Raw genomic sequence first — 21,820 nt, forward strand, 5'->3', positions numbered from 1 at the left:
AAATCTTTTAAGATATATAAAATTTCCTAATTAGAAGTGTCTGACTCTAGAGTCCTCACCTTACCTTAATTATATGAACTTAGGTGATAAGCTAGAAGTATTGTTAGTGCAATGTGGCCATTACTAAATAGTTGAATACAAAGTTTACCCTTTCTACAATTAAAATACCACGATAATAATATTAAAAAAATTATCACACACTAATATGTATTTTAATTTTTTTACATGACAGTATGTAAAGGTAAGATATAAAGTCCTTTTATTTTTGTCTACATCACCAATTTACCATCATTAATCTTTCTGGGGCCTGGACTCCCACTTAAATTTTGACCTTTCAGCCATTGGCTGCTTTGCCTTCTCTTTTTCAGGTCCATAAATCAGATGGTCCACAGCTTTCACTGCACTCACAACAAAAAGCTTGCATTTATTCAGACATACAAAAATGGGCAAGTGAATAAGCTATTCTTCCAAATCAAAACAAATATACGTACAAAGGAATTTATGATCTGATATATAAGGTCCCTCCTTGCACATGCTCTCTGCAATAAAAGAATTCATCAGGTTTGGGTGGTCAGTGGGTTTGGGGTCCATCTTACCCCAAGCATGCACCCAGCAAGCATCAGCTACTGATCAGCCTCTGAATCACAACTAAATTTGTAGTCACTGTTCCATTCCATGGCACTGATGAGCATTTGCCCTTAATCTTCTCACAAATTTCCCAAACCTTACATCGCCATTTGAAACTAGTTAGCTATATATTTCAGAACTTTTTTTCTTTTTTTACACCAATATAAATTCTAATCTACGTAAAAAGAGTTTGAACTTGAGTGCAAAGAGACAAACGCTCCAGCTTAAAACTATGTCTATGCTATTATAGACTTATTCAGTTACATAAGAAAATATGCATATTTATTTGGCTAAACAGAATCAATAGAGAAAACTAGGTGGTTAGCCAATATAATTAGCTAATTTGGTGTTCATACACGTGAATGATTCTCTATAAAAGTAAGATTAAGCATCTAGACCTCATTAGATATTTTATTCTCAATTGATATATACAAATGATAGATTTTCACACTCTCGTTTTCTCCTTCTGATTTGTCTTATAGTTTTGTCTCTTGATTATTCTTTAATTTATTCAGTGCGAAAACAAGGAAACAAAAATGAATGCCAGATAAAACGATGGTATATCACTTTTCTAAATATATAAGCCAGTCCACTTGTGTAATTTTATAACTCTGCAAGCCTCAAAGCGGCTGCTTCATTTTAGCTTTTTATACATTAGACCTTCATGTGCTTCCACTTCATTTCACGGGTCCTGATTCTCTTTATATGTTCAACAACGGCAATTTGTCCCCAGCGAACTTCCACTTGCTCCACTCTTTGTCTTAAGCTGCATCACAATATCCAAAGTTCCAAAAACCATGCCTGTCCTTACTTCCTCTTCTTCTTCTTCTTCGTTTGCATTCACTTGTTTGACCATTTTCTTGCTGCTTATTCTGCACAATAGTACTGCAATTTCCTCATCCAAAACCGCCGCCAATGTGACTCATCGAAGCCGCCAACTCTCGGTTAATTACTATGCCAGATCATGTCCTCAACTCGAACAACTTGTCGGATCCATCACATCCCAACAGTTCAAAGCATCGCCTGTGTCCGGCCCGGCAACCATTCGCCTTTTCTTCCACGACTGCTTTGTAGAAGTAATCACAACTCCACGCAACAATAATGCACATCTGTTTGGTTTAATAATATGCATGCATGTAAGCTTTAATGTACTTTTAATGCATATTCACCTTATTAATTTTTCTGGTACGCTATTTTTCGAAGGGCTGCGACGCATCGATAATCATAAACTCAAAGCCGGGCAACAAAATGTTGGCCGAGAAGGATGCAGCTGATAACAAGGACCTGAGACAGGAAGGTTTTGAAAGCGTGATGAAAGCCAAGGCTGTGGTGGAGAGCAAATGTCCTGGTGTCGTGTCCTGTGCAGACATACTTGCAATTGCAGCCAGAGATTATGTCCACTTGGTAAGTCCTAGATCAATTTTTTGCCCTCTAATTTCTAATAAGTTGCAATGTGGAGTGTGGACCTGTAGTTGTTATCCACTCTTATGTGTGATAAGACATAACGTAGTAATTTCAGCACTTTCAATTAAGCTTTTGGCAGTCGAAATTGAGTACTCAATAATTTTACACACCTCGAAGTGGGAGTGTCAAAATCATTACCAACACATATGTAATATATGACATATGCTATGATTTCGGCACTTCCAATTTAACTTTCAAAATTATTAAATACTCGGATCATAAGCTAAAGTGAGAGTATCCAACATCAGTACCAACTCTTCTCTGATATAACATAATACCATGGTTTGACACATTCACTATAGCTTATGGAACTCGTATGTAGGAGTTTCAAAATCGCTACCTTTTTAATTTTATGCACGTACATATTTACATTTTTCTAATTCTAATTTAACTGGGACAGGCAGGGGGTCCATACTATCAAGTTACGAAAGGGAGGTGGGATGGAAAAATATCAATGGCTTCAAGAGTGCCCTCTAATATTCCCCAAGCAAATTTCACAGTGGATCAGCTACTCGAACTCTTCAATTCAAAAGGGCTAACACTTGAAGACTTGGTTGTTCTTTCTGGTGCACATACATTTGGCTTTGCTCATTGCCGGAACTTTGTAAGCAGGCTGTATGACTACCGGGGCTCGAAGCAGCCCGACCCAGCTATCGACCAGAGACTCCTGAGGGCCCTAAGAATGTCATGCCCACATTTTGGTGGAAATGCCGACGTTGTTGCACCATTTGATGTGACTACGCCGTTTGTGTTTGATCATGCTTATTACGGGAATTTAGAGGCTAAACTGGGATTGCTAGCTTCAGACCAAGCTCTATCTTCGGATCCAAGAACCAAGCCAATTGTCCAGGCTCTGGCACAAGATAAACAAAAATTCTTTCAAGCTTTTGCGGTGGCCATGGAGAAAATGGGTTCAATAGGTGTGAAAAGAGGAAGAAAGCATGGGGAGAAAAGGAAGGATTGTAGCCTGCATATGTTATGATATATTTTTATTTGTTTTGAATTACTCGATTGAATCTTGGGTAACTCTTTTTTCTTGGGTTACCCTTGGTTCGGCCTTTTTCTTCTCTTTTTCGTTGTTTTGGTTTGTTGTATATTGCTAGCCTAGCTACACGTTCAACGACCATTGTAATATTACCAAGGAATGCCGCCAACATTTGATGCTCTCTCTCTCTCTCTCTCTCTGAAAAAGCTCCAAAAGAAAACTTTGCTCAGCCGCCGGCCCTAGCCTTTGGCTTTTGGGTCTGTGGCAGTCCTCAATCTCTCTTGCTTTCTTCTACTTTTCCTTCTTCTTTTCCTGTTTTTTTTCTTTTTCTATGCTTTTTTATGAGCTCTGTCTCATCTATCTAAGCTTTTGTCTCAGTTTTGTACCCTCTCCTCAGTCAACTGCCGCTCACCACCATCCCCCTCCTCCCTCCCCATCACACCCTTTTCTCCTACCTCCTTCTTCCTGCCCTTCATCTTTTCCAACTCATAACCATGAATTAGATCTCTGAGTGTTGGGCTCTATCTTGACACAAGGCCCAACCTTTATAACTCACTGTCGATCCGGCTTACCGAAAAAATTGGACGAAGTATGGAACGATTCACGTCGGAACAAGGGTGTTATACACACCCCCTTTGCCCTCCCCCTCCTCCTGTTACTTTTGGTGACTTTTCTTACAGGTGTGGCTATGGAGGCTTTGGCTCTTGATGGATTGACTCTATGTAATACTCTTAGATCTAGTTTTTGGTTCGGGTGTAGTTTTCAGTTTGGTGTGATGTCTTCTTTCGCGGAGGTAGTAGCAGTTGTGGCGGTGGTGACTTTTCAGTTTGGTGTGATGTCTTCTTTTGCGGAGGTAGTAGCGGTTGTGGCGGTGGTGACTGGTTTTTTTCTTCTGGAGCTTAGGGTTTTAATGTTCATTGCTTTTTTTGGTAGCCTACGGGCCTAAATCTGTGTGGGCCTCCCTTTATGGCTGGGGTTGTAGCTCTCTTTTTTGAGCTTGTTTTATTGCGCTTGGTTTCTATTTTATGTTTACTTTGTTTTGTAAGACTTTGTGCTTTGTTTAGGTTTAAGCCTTTCTAAGTACAAATTGGGTTTCCCTTTCATCAATGGAGCTTCATTCTCGACCAAAAAAAAAAAAATCTCAAATAATCACAAAATAGTACGTATATATAGTGTTTGTGCTGAATGCAAGAAGGCATTGATGAATTGGTTGGCCACACGGGTTCAAGATTAGTGTACTCCCCTTGTATTTGCAGTGTATTCCGTCGGCGTTTGCGTTCGACTGAACTTAATTGTGTCAGCAATCATGTCAGGAACTCGAATGATGTGATCGAACACCGATCATGATTGAATCGGTCGGATCGAGTGAAGAATCATTTAGCAGTGGAAAGGACTGGAATTTGAAACTTGTGCGGTGTAATATTTGTCTTTCTTGATTGATCATGTGAATCTTCAGGTAGAAAATATGGTACATTGAAAGATGGCATTCGTCAATGTTTATACATTCTTCTGGGTTTTTCTGTTTAATACTAGCCATTTCATGAGGCAGTCCAGGACAACCCGTTCGAATACTTGAATTCTATCCTGACTGAAGTATATCACTGCGATTGTACAACCTAATGCAGATTAATCCTAAAACAAAAGTAGACGGCCATGACGGTTTAGGACCGACCAAAAAAAAACAACTCTCACGCACGTTCCTCAGTTCTTGTTAAGCTTTCACCAATAGCTATTTGCAGCTGACCTGAAAAATGAGGAAACGAGCAAAGCTCAATCATTGTTTCTTCGGACGAAAAATACAGTTGTAGACTAGGATCAGAATCTTTCCCTGAGCAACCGACGCGATCAAGATTCAAGTACAGCCAATACACGTAAGGATACTAGAGCTTTGATCCAGGTTACCTGTAACATACTGTGACTTTGCTGATACGATCGTAGCTGCCGTAAATAGTGCTTCCTTTCCAAGTGACAAGACCTCCATGCGCCTAAACCATGTTTCGTTATAATACGAAACCAGGTTTGGTTATAATACGAGGTTAAGAAGAAAAAGCCTACGTGCTTAAGTTACCGTGCATAAAACATGTGCAAAGGAAATAAAGAAACAAACAAGTAAAAACTGATTCTAATTCGAGCTTACTTGTCTGCTGCCTTCATATTTTTGAATGCTGATATTATATTCTCACATATTTCAACAAGCAAGCCGCTACTTGTTTCTCCATCAGAAGTAGAGGTGTCTCCAACAAGAAGGTTTTCACATGGCAGCGACAAATGAGCCTGAAAAAAACTTGGGAAGTCTAAGAAACTTATGGTTGAAGCGTAAGACATGCTACTCTGATAGACTTAACATTATAAGCCTTACAGCATAAGATAAATGCCATTTGGAGTGTTAATTTATCATAGAATATGGGTGCGAGATCATGCACAGATACACGTTGTACATAGTATGTTTGTTTAGCCATCAAATCAGATATGGATGTATCTCGATTCATCCCAGTTGTCCAAGTGTCATGAAATTGGAAAACAAGACCTCATCTAAGGTCTTTGCAGACAATTTTCAGGCATTTTGCTTGCACAATGCCCTCTAAACGTCATTGACTGCATTACCACCTCAAAATCAACAGCACACAGTAATTGACAAATTTCGGTAGTCCCACAAGAAAAGCCAAGCTATATTTATGTGCTACAAACAGTCCACAAATGAACATTTTTGCACCCATGCAAACAGGTGCCCACACAATATGAATGTTACGTTAAAAATAACATCACATCCTTTGAAGAATCAACCAAAACATCGCCCTAGAATGAATAATGAAAATAATCACCTGAAATCCATGTGCTAAAAGCAACTGCACTACTTCTGTCCTAATCTTCTTTATGGTACTTTTTGCGCTGGTGATATTTGAAAAGCACTTCAACGCTCCGTTGAAAGATGCATCATCATCTGGAGGACCATTTGACCTACGAGTGCGAATGGAAGGCTACAACATGTAGAACATGATGAAGTTAAGGGAGGACATTATCAATGAGGGAAAAGTGTGCTTCAACTTCCGTCATAACAATATCAAAATGCCTTCAGGAAGACATTAACAGGGAACATAAATAATAAAAGTAATGTCAGGACAATATCTAGGCATTCTGAAACTTACTTTAGCAATATATTTCCACAAGTACTTAACAACTATCTCAAGCTTCCATTTAGGTTCATCGAAAACCTGCAAATGCACCCTCATAAAATATACTAGCAGAAGAAAACAGTACAGGGAAACAGAAACATATAAACCCGCAAATGGGAGAGGGTGAGGATAGCAATTAAAGAAATATGAACCTGGAGAAATGGGTCAAGAATATCTTTATTGTACGTTAGTTCCTCCAGAATTATCTCCAACAGAGGAGATCTGCACCAAATGCCAAAAGTATTTTTCGTATCAAGATGATCAAAATAAAAGATGATACATAACAATAGGAGAGAGGAAGCAACCATCATTCTTTCAAGAACACGAAACTAGTACCTGATACCATCAGCTCGGGTAGTAGAACCTTGGATATCTGCACTCTGCTTGGACACATCAAGCTCCATAATCTGAAAAGTCCAAAATTAGTGCCACTGCTGAAATCATTATACAAACCTCCATTCAAACATTTCTAAGCAACTTACAATTACTAGAAACTTCTGCATGGCTATGCAAGTATTATTTCCTATCTCGAGTAAAGCAATTGCAGCAGCAGCATCAAATTTTTCAGCGGGTTGTGCCACAGATTTCTTTGAACATATCAGATCATCGGTGAATCCAGCATGGGTTTGATACAGGTTACACATAATGGTCAAGCAATCCTTCGTCAAGCTTTTCTGGTTTACTTTCCTTGACACCTTCAAATAATACGTTTGAGGGTAAGAGTTGTGGTATAAGAATCACTTAATGTATTCCACAATCGAAAAACAGGCTCTTCGGTATTCATGGCTTGAAAGAGAAAGGTATACCAGAAGCATGTTGATTAACGACTCTCTCAGAACTACCCAGTTCATGGTTTCTGCACACAATAAGGAGCACGTTAAAACTTCCAGAAAGCTAGTGGCACATAACATTACAGATAATCAGATATCAACTTACCTTTATAGATACGGTTACGAGGTAGAAAGTCCCATTCCAAAACATTAATTAGGTATTGAAACAATAGCATGTTTGCTAAAGTCTGCAAAAAAAAAAAAAAAATCATATAAGACCAAATAAGGGTGGTAAAATTCGCTTATCTGGGGAAACAAGACTAGAGGTTAAGTAATTCTATTGCATTAAACTACCGGAAACATAAAACTCAGTCAAAACTCATAACCACAGGTTGAGTGCTTATGCACAATACAGTCATAAGATGCTCTCTGAATCTGACACCTACCTCTTCAGATTCCTCTTTAAAAAGAAAATAACGACAGTGTACCAATATCTAAACCATGGAATGAATCTTCAGAACATAAGAAGAATTCCTACATTTGGTGAACACAGAACTACATATCAAGTGAGGCATATTGAACCTGATTGACTCATATTTGTGCCTGAATCACTATGCACATAGATGGACACTATTAGTTGTCTCCATGATCATCCTCACATTTTTGCATTCCACAATTATCTTAGTTTCTAAGGTACATATCACATGTATGCTGGTTCAAGACCAAGATGCATTTGCGTTTTGCACATGTCCCACAAGTCATAAACAGTCATAAAGAAACCAATTTTATCAGACATATCCATAGATATACACTAATTCACAATCTTGTCATATACCTTTTCTATTATCTTAGTGCAAGTAAACTAACCTTTGTTTCTGATGCTTGGAAGTTTGCTTCATCAGTTGCATCAGCAAGGTCTTGTATCAAAAGTTGGAAACCCTACCATTGGCATGAGAACACTTCAATCAAGGTGTAATTTAAGATCTGAGCTAAGAAATTAAGATTCCCCAGGATCTTAAACATAACAAAGGGAAGAAGCTTTCACACTAGACTCAAGTGTCTACGGTGCATCTATTACTCTTTGTCTATGCATTGTGACTCCTCCGAAAAGAAATAGAAAAGTTAAACTAAACAAACTTATTACAATTTACTAATGAATATGAACATCGAGATAATGCAAACTCACAGAGGAGTCAACTGGTCCCCCAGAGTTATTAGTAGCTCCCCTCTCATTACTAGCATTTTCGGAGGAAGCGAAGGGATACCAAGCCTAACAAGCACACATAAATGTCATTATGATGCAATATTAATCAGTTACAACATAAAACATATATCAACAGATGGGAAAGAAAACAAAATCTTAGTACCTCTTCAACCACGATTAATTCGGGCACGCTACTGGATGATGTTGAATTATCTACATCGGAAGAATATATCCGAGGAAAACGCTAAAACATACAGGGGGAAAAAATTGTAAGAAAACACTGCACAATTTGATTGTATAAAAACATAAATTGAAGATTCAAAGTAGTGTTGGAGTACCTTATCTAACTCATTCAAAAGCCGAAAACTTTCCATGGTCAATTCTAGAGACTTCCCAATCCTCAAGATGGAGAAGATTGCCTCAAACATGGCACTGTCAAACAAAATTGACATGAACAGAAGTTGGTTATTCTTATTTGGGCAAAGATATATATCGTAAACATCTATTACAATGTACAAAAGTTTCCATCTTTTGTAAAACTTATGCCTATTAACAAGGTAATTTACTCTAAAGATCCAATCTTTTTCCTTCCTTTTGAATTTAAATACACAGAGATAGAGAGAGAGAGACTAGGTAGGTGGAGTTCCGTCTTTCGGTACAATGGAAGCAGCGCGAACGGCTTCCAGAAAAGTGATTCCTGTTCATCAATTTCCAAATAAATAAGCAACCATTGTTTTGATCCATGACAAAAATGTTGGAAGAAAAAAAAAATAGAAATAAACCGGTAAAATTCCCACTTCGAGACAGAACGGGGTTATAACTTTCGTTTTCCAGGCATCAAAACAACTGATAGCGGAATTGATTTTAGTTCCCCATGTTCATTTTCTTGGCAAATTTTCTCGGGAACCAAACAGAAAATTATCAACAAAAAGGGAACAAAAGAATTAAGACTTACTATCCTCGTAAGCATCCTGATTGTCTTTAGCTTCGGAAGAATCGAGGATCGCTAATATGTTCTCTTCGATTCCTCCCACGTTTCTCGTACTGCCGGGCTTCTCCATCTTTTGCTCTGTCGGAATTTCGAAACCCTAATTCGTATTTTGGACTGAGGAAAAAGTAAAAAGAAAAGAAATTGGGTTTGTGTTCCCGCCAAATACCGGAGACGGACTGACGGCGTTTGTTTGATTGTGCTCCCGCCAAATACCCGCGGACTGCCGCCGTTTGTATTTAGAACATGAAATAAGAAAATTGGTAACAAAAAGAGTTCCGTTGCCGGGACTTGAACCCGGGTCTTTCGGGTGAGAGCCGAATATCCTGACCAACTAGACTACAACGGAGGTGTTGCTATTTCATTTAAGTGGTTGATTTTAAGTAAATTTTGTTTTGGATGCAACAACAAGAGATAATAGGAACAAAATGGGTGGAACAGTAGAGGGAGGAGAAGATCACTGTTCTAAAGGCGGCGCTAGGCATTGGGTCATCGCCCTGATTAGTTCCTAGGCGTTTGAAAATTAAGAAAGTGCGCTTATAGCTGCTTAGGTGTCCGCCTAGGCACTCGCATAGCCTGCCAAATTCACCTAGGCATCCGCCTATGTTGAGACTCTCACTTAGATAGAAAATCGATAACTTTCATTTTGCATTTTAATTTTTCAATAAAATGTAAAAAACTTGTTGAATACTTGGATGAACACTCATTATATGCTTGTTCCCCATGTTTTCAATATGTTCTAATACTTTATAATTTATATCTTATTTTATGTTGCAATTTATGTATCACAATACAATTATGTGTGTTTTTTTAAGTATATCGGCACTTATTTATACAATATGCAATAAATTTACTTAAATCCGCCTAGTCTACCTATGCCCCCAGCTAGACCCCACCTAGCCGCCTAGGCGTTAGGCCCCAACCCGTAACCCGAATAGTGCCTAGCGGTTTTTAGAACCTTGGAGAAGATAGAAGAAGGGAGGGAGAATGTAGAGTTGAAAGTGAAAAAAACTTAAAACATTCAAATTTTTTTGCTTTTAGTTTTCATATACACTTTTTCTTCACCTATTTTATTATAAATTTTTCACACCCTTTTTATCTCTCATTTACTCCTCTCTCGCTATCAAAAAACCAAAAAGAAGTTATGCCTTAATTAAGTTTATGATTGATTTAAGCACGTATTAATGCATGGTATTTTGTGCTAAGCCACCTTGAAATCCTCCAAGTTAGGTAGAAGTAAGCCAAATCTTTATGATCGATGATAAAAATACTCTTTAAAAGTAGGTTACGTGGTTGTTCATGTGACATAAGATATTAATAGTTTTTTTTACGAAAAGATCAAAATTATTCACGGTGGACAAATTCAGGAACTATTGCTATCGATTTTCATTGTCATAAATTAAAGTGAGGAGTAGTTATGTCAATCTCATGGACCAATTTAGCTAAAAAGTCTTTCAAAAACCACCTAAATCGTGGAGAGTATAAAATGTAGTTAGCTCTATTATGCTTTATGAAGAAGGTATAATCGAACTTGAACGCAAATGTTTAGGTCTAGAAAAACCGACATCAAGTTGAAGCTTGAGGGAGTGCATGACATCCTAGCACAAGTGAAAAAAATCAGCGAGAGTTACCAAACATCTTAAGGTTTGCAAGAATACGTTCTCCTTTTGCCATCAACAGAAGCAAAGAGAAGTGATCAAAGTCAAACCCTTTTGCTCTGCATGCATTTCTAAAACGCCTAATTCAAATGCACCCACTGATTTTGATAACTATTCCACTCCAAATCCTGTTCATACGCCGCATATTCATAACAACATCCCTTGCTTTGATCTGCAACAATCAAAGCTCCCCTTTTGTCATCAGCCCTTATTATTTTTATTATTCTAAGGTGGAGCTTGTGGCTAGTTCATGACATTGATAGCTTGTATTTATGCATCTACTTGTCAATCAAGTTGGCATGTCTTGGGCTCTAAGATATGCCAGCTTATTGGATACCGTGTGTTCACTGCAATTTCTCGGTTTCTTAGATTGGACTGGACTAGTCCAAAAAATGAATATCACAAAGGTTGAATCGGATGTAGTTTTACAATTATTTAAACAATTCTATTTGCCATATAATATTTCAAAAAACTAAGTACTGGTTTGGTATTGAGGTACTTTTATAAAAAGTGGGTATAAAAAAAAAAGCTAAGCTCAAAAAGATGTTTGGTAAACACTTAAAAACAACTTATTTTCACAGTTTTGTGTGAAAAAAAAGCTGAAAACGTAAAACAACAAAAATGAGTTTATTCTCACAGCACAGCAGAAACAGTTTTTTTTCAAAGCACAGAAATACCAAACCAGCGGTAAAGGGTTTCAATATTTCATCTTTTTTCAAGAGTACACAAGGATTTTACTTGTGAATACAGTGGCTTCAATTACAAGTCAAAGGGATCTGATCTACAAGAATTAATTATATATGTTCAAATTGGATATTTCTGCTAATTAATTTATGTTCAGATTGGATATTTCTGCTAATTAATCTACTAAAATGATCCAAATCCTTTTCCACCTGACTCTGCCATCTATATATGATATTATATTGTCTCAGCTGAGTTCTAAAATACAATTCTAAAGACATCACTTTTCTTCAATTATTTTTAGAGGGTACTGTAAGGGAAAAACGATTTTATATGTAGAATTCCAGTGACATTAGGATCGTTTAATAGGGAGAGGAGTAAACACGCCAATATAAAAATTCAACTTATACTCTATATCCAGCTTTCAATTCGTCGTCTTACTTATTTCTTATGTGATCTTCATGAATTTGAGGAAGGTTTTAACAATATAAAACACTAAGTGCATAGAATCTACATGGATCAAGCCGCGTAAATGATTAGAACACCGCAACAAGTCGATGTGGGAGACTTAAAATATGAATCCCACATCTTGTTTTATTAATAAGCACTTAAAATCCTGAAATCCTCCATGAAGTTAGCAGCTGGATTGAGCCACAAGTAATCTCAGCTATTCACGCGTTTCTCTTTATACCTTTATATTTCCCCATTCTCTCAATCTCCTCTCTCCCCTCTCCCCTCATATCAACTTACTATTTTGTGTAAATATGACTATACATAATGATAATCCTGCAGAAAAGCCAGCATCTGAAGCTATACAACTAGAGGATGTGTGGGCGAGCTTTATCGGTGTGAATGGAGTGAAAAAAGAAGTGAAAAGCGCAACAGAGTCTCAATCCTGGGAAGATATGCCTCCTCTTGATGGGAGAGAAGGGTCAATGGAAGTTCTACAAAGGCTACCAAGTCTAGGTAGGTGGATATCAATGGGAACTGAGGCCTGGGAAAAACTTCTGGACAGTGGTGCTGCTCCTGCACAAAATAGGGAGCAGTCTTGCAATGACAAGTTAGAAGGCAATGGAGCTGCAAATTCGGAATGCGAAGCAAAGGTTGAGAGAGCAAAGAAAGTCGAAATTACGAAGCACTACCGCGGAGTTAGGAGGCGGCCGTGGGGCAAGTATGCAGCCGAGATTAGGGACTCAACAAGGAAAGGAGCTAGGGTTTGGCTTGGGACTTTTGAGACCGCAGAGGATGCCGCTTTGGCTTATGACAAGGCAGCTCTGAGAATTAGAGGCTCAAAAGCACATCTTAACTTCCCCCTTGAAACAGTTGCAAGGGCTATGGGATTGGATTGCTTCAGCATTTGTTCATCCACAAATATCGGTTCAAATCCTCGTAGGAGAAGGTTGAGAGATTGGGAAGAAAATATTGAGGAAAGAAAACCTGCAGTGAAGAGGGAGGCGAGCATGCAAAAGATGTTGGGTGATCATGATGAATTTGATGTATTTGAGTTCCAAGACCTGGGAAGTGACTACTTGGACAGTTTGCTGTCTTCTTTTTGACAAAACTTAGAATAAGAAAGGAAATATGCTTCTGATGTATATTTATCTTCTACATGAGTGAGTCTGTAAAACATTCTTTGCTGCCCAAATAAAAATTTAGCAGTCCGGAATTATTTGTAATTTGTAGTCAAGAACATGCTGTGTAAGTTTCTTTGAAACTAGCCTTAGAAGAAGAGATAGCAGAACACGATATACATACACAATTTCTTATGTAATATGCAACATCATCAATCAACAATTATAGTGTGCTTTGTTAAGATTTCAGAGAAGCGTTTAGTGGCTCCCTTACTTAATTAACCCCGTCGACATATCAGCAAGTGTTAGGATTTTATACAAAACAAAAGGCTTCAATGTTATAACCGCTCATTATATGCTGTAATTTATGTTGTCAGGTTTCCGAATAATTTTATGTTCTTTGACATGCAATTTTAGTTTACTATTCTCAATCTGAGAGATTGGTTACCATCAAAAGGACCTCTCTAAGCTGGCTTCAAATGGAAAGCGAGATAAAAAGAAAAGGCTGGAAAAGGATATAGAGGTTCTCATGTAAAGGACATAAAGGTTCCCATGAATACCAAGTTCAATCTGGCCATCTCAACTCTCAAGTGTATCTAGTTTCACATGATGAACCATCTTTTTGAAATTATTAAAAGAAAACAAATTAAGAAAGCAAACCCACTGCATAACCGACCTTAAATCTTTGAATTATTTACTAATCTCTCTTCCGTATTCGAAGTCAAGTCATTCTATATACCTGATCAGCGTATCCAAATGACATTTTACATTTCTTTTTCTTAACAACAAAACCAAAATTGTGACTGGCAGATTATGATTTCTAGTATCTACCTACTGCCTTATCAATATTGTGAAGCTCAAAGAAAGAAAACCAAAATTAAGAATGTATCTGTACAAAATAAGCTCCAACTCATTCAATCATATTACAAAACCAATAAAACTCACTTATTGCAGACTTACAGTACATTTATGTTGGCATAGCAAAAGAGAATAACTAGCCAATGAAAGAAAAATTACACACTTTTCTAACGCTTAGTAACCAGAAGTTTATAACTAAAAAGAACATTACTAGATGATCTGACCCTGCATATTTGGTACCTCCACGGCACTTAATTCAGTCTCAGATTCCGATCTTGGTGTCCCAACTGAAAGCATACTACAACTTCCACTTGAGTCTGAATTAGTAGTACTGTTTTTACCATTTAAGCTGCAAGTTACACCAAAACTTGGCCCGACTTTGTGAACTGATGATGTTGGTGAAGAAGATGCAGCCACAATTTCAGCTGGGAAATTAAGCATGGCCTTAGTACCGCGCATTCGAAAAGCTGCTCGGTCATATGCCAAGGCAGCTTCTTCAGCCGTGTTAAATGTTCCTAGCCACATACGCGCACCTTGTCGTGCAGAGTCACGGATTTCAGCTGCGTACTTGCCCCACGGACGCCTCCTCACGCCTCTATAGTGCTTTTTTCCGATGTTCTTTGTGGGTTCGAGGCGATTTGGTTGACGATTGATTGGGTATCTTTGTGGCAACAATGAGGGGATGAGAGACACGGGTTCATTTAGGACTTGGTATATGACGATGTCTTGTGAATCATTCTCATTCAATGGGAGTTCATTTTGTTGTGAGAAGTGTAAAGCCATAGCTTCCTAGCTAGTTCTTCCTCCTAAGCTTTATGAATTGGCAAAAAAACAAAAGGATAGTGAAGATTGTTGTATGTAGCTCAAGACTTGTATTTAACTTTGACTAAAAAGGGAGGCAAACGTAGGGCCATAATTTTCTTTGGCATGAGAGAGATGATGATATCTAATTGTATAAATTATGATTATTTAAATATATGTAATTATTGTAGTCAAATTAGCTAATTTAATAATTCATTTGCACTATATACTTTGGCTTGTTGATATGGGTGGGTTGGTAAAGTCAACAAAGGTGACTGTATCTGCAAAGAGCGCATGAAGATGTTTCTTGCTCGAATTTGGACGAGCAATTTGATTTTGGGCTCATATAGATATACATCACAACTCCAACTTTTCTTGGGTATATGACGTCGTGGCGTTCGTGATATAAACTTTCTTAGGTTGTGGGTGGCGTTATTGACCCAATATGGTCCCTAGCTTGACCTTTCAACAATTTTTTAATACTATGATCTAAGAATGGATAATGTTAGAGAGATTGAATGTGTAGACTAAATTTTGTAAATTAAATGACATGAAAGATAATGATTAGATTATTAAGTGTTGATTAGTATGCTTATTTTTTTAATTAGTAACATATTATTTAAGGTTTCTCCATTTTAATCCTTGATAAAGATTGAAATTCAATTAAAACCTTATGTTAGATTATATATTCATTATAGTCCTTTGACTAAATTTCCATGTCAGCATAAATATTAAAATTTAGGGTAAAAGACTGTTTACCACCCTCATGTTTCGTGGTTTTCAACATTTAGTACATTAAGTTTTTTTCGTCTCAGATTCATACCTAAAGTGTAAATTTTGGGACAGTCTCATACATCTGTTAGTCAAACTGTTAAGTTTTCTATTAACTGTGACGTGGCGCACTGACTGTGCGCCACGTGTCATCCGAGTTTTTTTCTTTTTTCTTTCTTTTCTTTTCTTCTTCCTCCGACTGCAACTTTCTTTTCTTTTTTTTCTTTTTTTTTTCTTCCTCCTTCTCCTTCTTCCTTCCTTCCTCCTTCCTTCCCTTTCTTCCCCTTCTTCCTTCTTCTTCCTTCTCATTCTCCTTCTTCTTCCTCCAAATCTGGGGAAGCTTTTTTTTTTTTTTTTTCTCTCTCTTCTTCTTCTTCTTCTTCTTCTTCTTCCTCCGAATCTACCCAGATTCAGTTTTTTCTTTTTTTTCTTTCTTCTTTCTTCTTTTTCTTCCTTCTTCTTCTTCTTCTTCCTCCTCTGAATCTACCCAGTTCAGTTTTTTTTTTCTTCCTCCTTCTTCTCCTTCTTCCTTCCTCCTTCTTCCTTCCCCTTCTTCTCCTTCTTCATTCCCCTTCTTCGTTCTTCTTCTTCTTCCTCCGAATCTGGGGGAAGATGAAAGTTTTTTCTTTTTTTTTGAGGAAGAAGAAGAAGAAGAAGGAAGGAAGGAGGAAGAAGAAGGGGAAGGAAGAAGGAGAAGAAGGAGGAAGAAAAAAAGAAGGTTGAGGTCGGAGGAAGAAGAAGAAGAAAAAAAAAAAAAAAACAAACTTCCCCAGATTTCGGAGGAAGAAGAAGAAGAAGGAGAAGGAAGAAGAAGGAAGAAGGGGAAGGAAGAAGGAGGAAGGAAAAGTTGCAGTCGGAGGAAGAAGAAGAAGAAGAAGAAGGAAGAAGAAAAGAAAAGAAAGAAAAAAGAAAAAAAAAACGTGGATGACACGTGGCGCCCAATCAGTGCGCCACGTCACAGTTAACATAAAACTTAACAGTTTGACTAACGGATGTATGAGACTGTCCCAAAATTTACACTTTAGGTATGAATCTGAGACGAAAAAAACTTGATGTACTAAATATTGAAAACCACGAAACATGAGGGTAGTAAACAGTCTTTTACCCTAAAATTTATATTTTATTGTTTTGAAATATTTAATGTGTTTTTTGGGTTCCTATAATGCCCCTATTAAATATTTGATTTTAATTTGCTCCATATTTTTTGGCATTGATTATTGTTTGACTTTCTAAAATGATAAACATAATTCAAAAAAATATTAGTGATACGTTACAAGAATTAACAAATACCTAATTCAAATTATTCATTATCACCATTCAAAGCATAGAGGAAATGTAAATAGCCAAATCATATATTTTACATAATCGAATGCACTTAAACCATGTCCTAATGTGCTTAAATCATATAACCTAGTCGAATGCACATAAATCATAGTACCAAGTCAAATGCACCTAAACCATGGTACTTATATGAATGCACCTAAACCATGGTACCTATATGAATGCACCTAAATCATGGTACCTATATGAATGCACCTAAATCATGGTACCTATATGAATGTACCTTAATCATTTAGGCACTATTAATTAGGTCTTATCCATTCGGTATGGTCGGTTAGGTACTATATAGTGTATGTCTGATTAATTTGGTACGGTCAATTAAGTTGTGATTTCACATTCTATTTTCTCAATTTGTATTTTTTTTTTCATTTATCTATGGATTCACCTTCAATTTGGCATCTAAAAGCCCCTTTTTTCTTCTTTCTTCTGAATACAACAAGATTTTTGGTTTGTAAGTTTTATGGCTTTTTTTGTTTGATCATGGTTTCTGAGTTTTCTGGGTTCTTTGATTGGAATAACACATGGAGATTTATGTTATAACAAACATGTTAATTATGGATCTAGTTAATTAAGCATTCTTGAAAAATTAATTATATATTTGTTTCTCTAATTGGTTTTAAAGAGTAATAAGGGTAAATAGGGAAACTAAAAATGCAATAAATTTATTAAAAAATGATTAAATGTGACATGGAATACTATAATCTGACATGGAGGACTATTTTTAGTTTTTAATCTTACATACGGTATTATTGAAAAAGCAATCTTATTTAGGGATTAAAATGAAGTTTTCTAATTATTTAATTTGTAAATTTAGTTTAACCAGCATTATTTTTTAAGAATTATCCAAGACTTCAAAATCAAAAAGCAACCGCAAAAAAATCCTAAATTTTTTGTGAATATTGTAACATCCCACATCGTCCATGGGGTGGATCATGTAAGCCTTATATGTACATTATCATCTCTACCTAGCACGAGGCATTTTGAGAACTTATTGGCTCCCACTGGGAAGTTTTCATGTGAGTTCCTAGAAACAAAACTGTGTGGGTGTGGTCGAAGCCCAAAGCGGACAATATCGTGCTACGGTGGAGTCGAGTCCGGGATGTGGTGGCGGCCCGAGTAAGGGCGTGGTCAGGACCCAAAGCGGATAATATCATATTACGGTGGAGTCGAGCTCGGAATTTAGTGAGGGCCCGGATCGGAATGTGACAAATATTAAGGAAGGTGGAAGGTCCTAATTAAAGATTTACAATTAACTCACGGCGTTGAAATTTAATAATTCTGGGAAGACTATGTTTTATGGTAGTGGGAATAATTTATTCTATCACTTACGTTTATTAACACTGTTCATTGTAGCTTGATTGGTTAAAGGTATGTTTATTTACAATGAATGTATTTGTAAGATCTTTTATGATGAGTGGGAACAATGAATGTATTTGTAAGATCTTTTATGATGAGTGGGAAAAATTAAGTGTGACGTCAATATAGAAATCAAATTTGGGTTTTTATCAAAAACAGTCTCTGAAATTGACCCACTCCATCAAAATGATTTTTGAAATTGAAAATCAATCAATGTAGTCCTTGAAATTTGGTGTCGCGAATCAATATGGTTCTTCCGTTACAATTTCGTCAAAAATTCTGTTATATGATGATGTGACTTATATTGGGTCCCACAAATCTAATTAAATATAGTTATGTGGATTAAAAATAATAATATTTTTATTTTTATATAATTAAAAAAACTTTAAAAAAAAAAGAAAAGAAAAAGAAGGTGAACTACAAGCCCAGCGACATCCCTGAGCTCTTCTCGGCGTTGCCTTACTTTCATAACCCCAACCAGCCTTTCAACCACACTGGGTTTGAATTGCTGCGATTTGGTTTTGAATTGAGTTTTCTTTTTACTAGGTTTGGTCTAATTGCTTGAAAACTCCCCCATTCCAGTTTTCTTCTTTTTTGATTTGGGGATTATTTGAGTTTTTTCCATACCATTTCTAATTCCACAACTTTACAGTTTCGATCGAGAGGAGTGTTGTCGAACAAGATCCTGAAGGATCTTCTGAAGTCTGGAACACGGTGGAGGTGGCGAAAGACGTGAGCCACCGGGAATGGGGAACTGTTCAACTTTTTTTAAAGTTTTTAATTATATAAAAATAAAAATATTATTATTTTTAATCCACATAACTATATTTAGTTAAACTTGTGGATCCAATTATGAGTCACATCACCATATAACAGAATTTTTTACGGAATTGATTTTCAATTAGACTTGTGGATCCAATTGATTTTCAATTTCAGATACCATCTTGATGGCGTGGGTCAATTTCAGAGACTGTTTGTGATAAAAACCCATCAAATTTTTACAATGGGCCAAAATTTTGGTTGCAATGAGAGTGATTTTTTGAAGGATCTTATATTCAATTCTCACTAAAGATGAATTCTAACCAAACTATTAAGGAAAAAATATAGCCTAGACTATATATTTGAAGAGCTTAAACGTAGCCTAAGCTATGCCTAACTTTCTATGATTGGAGATGGCCAAACTACGGTTTTGCACCATTAGTTTTTGCACATTTGGTGACTCCATGCAAGATTGAGCAACACAAAGGTTTTTTTTAGCCAAAATGGTTTTTGAGATTGTTATAACTCCTTACTTTGGTCATTGAGATTTAAAATTGATACAAATAGTCCCCGAGATTGTCCATTGTCAATTATTTTTGTCTTTTTGTAAAAAAATCTCCATTAAATTAAAGAAACCACCTGTTTAAGTGGAGGGGTTAAATTGATAAAAATACCTTTAATTTAACGGAGATTTTTCACGGAATGACAGAATGACTGGTGGACAATCTTAGAGACTACTTATATTGATTTTAAATTTCAATTTAAATACCATTTTAACTAAAAGACCGTGATACAAATATCACATGGAAGAAGATTGAAGAAGAAAGTACTGCAGTAGAACCACTTCTATTTCGAATTAAGAGTTTCTAAGTTCGAATTTATCTTCGTACATTAATTAAAAACAAAATAACAAGACAATAAAATAGTTTATGATGGAGGCATTACCTTAACTAATTTTCAAGAAAAACAATGTGTTGTTCATCTGCCCACTATATATACAAAAAAAAAAGTAATGGGGACGAACATGGGAGTTTGATCAACTTTGACCCCCCAAAAAACCTATAGATGCTAGAATTAAAGGAGTAGTTTGCCTTCCTTCCACTTTGGATCTTTTATGGCCTTTCACTTTTCCCTTGATGGAACTGCTCTCCATCTACAATCATATAAAAGATAGAGCAAGTAACACATCAGGAGCTGACAAACAACCAAATTAAATAACGTCTTATATTTTAAAACAATAAAATATTGTGTTAAAATATCAATATTGGACCAAAACAAAAAGTCAGTACTAAGTGTTATTCAAAATATATTTTCTAAATAGGAATATATTAATGAGGGTGAATCCAATTAGGATTCTCTTTCCTCCTACAGTTAGGCTTGATTTACTTGTCCTAATTGTATTTGTATACTTAAAATCCAATTCACATAATTCCACAATAAGATTGCCTCATAATAATACATTTCAAACTGACTCAATTCTTTCAAAAACTATAAAATGTTCATCCTAAACACGTCACATATTAAGATTGACAATTTGACATGATAAACTTTGAATATGAAAAACACAATGTAGAAATACAATAATATGATACATGTTCACATCAAACAGACACCAAGTAGTTCCGTTAATCACTTGCTCAACCTTGATACAACTTAATTTGCTATGTACATATGCCCATAATTATCATACAAAATCAATCTTTGAACAAGAAGATGGAAGGAGAATGCAATTATTGTATGATATTTACCTTGAACGTTGTCGTAATTGTGGCAATTGTTCAACGAGCTGTATTGTTGAAAGTTAGGGTGATTTTGCCCTTGGCTCATCACCAGTCTCTGCGCGTGCACAGGATGATGCGGTTGTTGGTGGTGATAAGGTGAATAAGGGCTTTGAGTAATAGCTGATCTCGTGTGGCCCAGTAAAGAAAAATCTCCAAAATGTGGGCCAATTTGAGCTGCCCCGGCTGAGCCTAATGCTCTTTGCTGTCCTTGCCCAACAGAAGGGTCAAAAACCACTTGACCTCTTCCTTGCCCATACATATAAGGTCCTATATCAGGGCGTCCTTCAAATTGCATAGGCCTTTGGGACTGAAGGGTGGACATCAAGCCGACCATCCCAAACTGTCCTGCAGAAGAATCGAGGCCAACGACTCCTTGTTGGTCTCGTGCTTGTTGCTTGGCCAATGCAGCTCCATGATGAAAGCCTCTCCCTTGCCCTAATACTTGTTGCTCCTGTGACATTTCAGTGGCCTCTTGCCCTTGTAATAATTTAGTATAAGTGCCATTAGTAGACCCATCAATTGCTAAACTTTGATTAGCATAACCATAATTCCGGGCATTTCCATATATAGGTATCACTCCTTCCACATCATCATTGATATTGCCACTATTGCTATGGTTCTCTTGGTCCAAAGCTAGTGGCTCCTCCTCCATTGTGGATGCAGCAAAAGCCAAAGCCAGAGCCTTTTGTTCTTCATTCAATGCGTTCCTAAGCAGTTCATTCTCTCTCTCCAATTTTCTGTACATCCCTAGGGGTCCGTTCACAGGGTCTTGCTTCCATATATAGGCTTCCCACATGAAAGATTGTACGGCTGTGCCCCTATGATTTTGGTCATCTAGTTGCTTAAGCAACTTTGTCATGTTGCTAACGCCAAAAATTTTGTGCGCTGCTTTAAAATCTTCATCCTTGTTTGTGAAGTAAGGAGCCATAACGCAATCGTCTTCGCACCTCTTCCTTTGGTGCCGGCACGCCGCACATGCATGGCGGCATGCAATTAGTTCCCCTGCAGAACTACTGCTACCCATTGACATAC

General features: G+C 36.9%; 4 protein-coding genes and 1 non-coding gene across 7 annotated transcripts; 2 read left to right on the forward strand and 3 right to left on the reverse strand.

The window, feature by feature from the left end:
* Positions 1-1,197: 1,197 nt before the first annotated feature.
* Positions 1,198-4,179, forward strand: LOC103434853 (peroxidase 19). Of its 2 annotated transcripts, XR_011581627.1 has the most exons (4): positions 1,198-1,703; positions 1,831-2,031; positions 2,492-3,869; positions 3,930-4,179. XR_011581627.1 is itself a non-coding variant. In XM_008373216.4 (3 exons), exons 1-3 carry the CDS (start codon positions 1,425-1,427, stop codon positions 3,071-3,073), a joined length of 1,062 nt encoding a protein of 353 aa, XP_008371438.1. In that variant the 5' UTR covers positions 1,198-1,424; the 3' UTR covers positions 3,074-4,179. The 2 variants fall into 2 exon arrangements, 1 of the variants encoding a protein (XP_008371438.1); XM_008373216.4 differs by having other exon boundaries at positions 2,492-4,179.
* A 348-nt stretch (positions 4,180-4,527) lies between these two features.
* LOC103434852 (negative regulator of systemic acquired resistance SNI1) lies at positions 4,528-9,549 on the reverse strand. The gene is made up of 16 exons (XM_008373215.4): positions 9,179-9,549; positions 8,854-8,920; positions 8,562-8,655; positions 8,387-8,467; positions 8,206-8,289; positions 7,887-7,958; positions 7,186-7,267; positions 7,056-7,105; positions 6,732-6,944; positions 6,586-6,656; positions 6,402-6,471; positions 6,223-6,288; positions 5,899-6,054; positions 5,214-5,350; positions 4,979-5,061; positions 4,528-4,820 (listed from the first exon to the last, which is right to left on the reverse strand). The coding sequence occupies exons 1-16, from the start codon at positions 9,282-9,284 to the stop codon at positions 4,765-4,767; spliced, it is 1,488 nt and encodes a 495-aa protein (XP_008371437.1). The 5' UTR covers positions 9,285-9,549; the 3' UTR covers positions 4,528-4,764.
* Positions 9,488-9,560, reverse strand: TRNAE-CUC (transfer RNA glutamic acid (anticodon CUC)). The gene has a single exon. It is a non-coding gene; the product is annotated as a tRNA-Glu (tRNA).
* Positions 9,561-11,814: 2,254 nt separating this feature from the next.
* Positions 11,815-13,375, forward strand: LOC103434850 (ethylene-responsive transcription factor ERF098). Of its 2 annotated transcripts, XM_070822793.1 has the most exons (2): positions 11,817-12,207; positions 12,343-13,375. In XM_070822793.1, exon 2 carries the CDS (start codon positions 12,456-12,458, stop codon positions 13,104-13,106), a length of 651 nt encoding a protein of 216 aa, XP_070678894.1. In that variant the 5' UTR covers positions 11,817-12,207; positions 12,343-12,455; the 3' UTR covers positions 13,107-13,375. The 2 variants fall into 2 exon arrangements, with proteins under 2 accessions (XP_008371435.1, XP_070678894.1); XM_008373213.4 differs by having other exon boundaries at positions 11,815-13,375.
* Positions 13,376-13,998: 623 nt separating this feature from the next.
* LOC103434849 (pathogenesis-related genes transcriptional activator PTI5-like) lies at positions 13,999-14,890 on the reverse strand. The gene has a single exon (XM_008373212.4). It carries the CDS (start codon positions 14,760-14,762, stop codon positions 14,190-14,192), a length of 573 nt encoding a protein of 190 aa, XP_008371434.1. The 5' UTR covers positions 14,763-14,890; the 3' UTR covers positions 13,999-14,189.
* Between the last annotated feature and the right edge of the window lie 6,930 nt (positions 14,891-21,820).

Source organism: Malus domestica, chromosome 05 (assembly GCF_042453785.1).
Source record: "Malus domestica chromosome 05, GDT2T_hap1".
In the NCBI taxonomy this organism is placed as follows: Eukaryota; Viridiplantae; Streptophyta; class Magnoliopsida; order Rosales; family Rosaceae; genus Malus; species Malus domestica.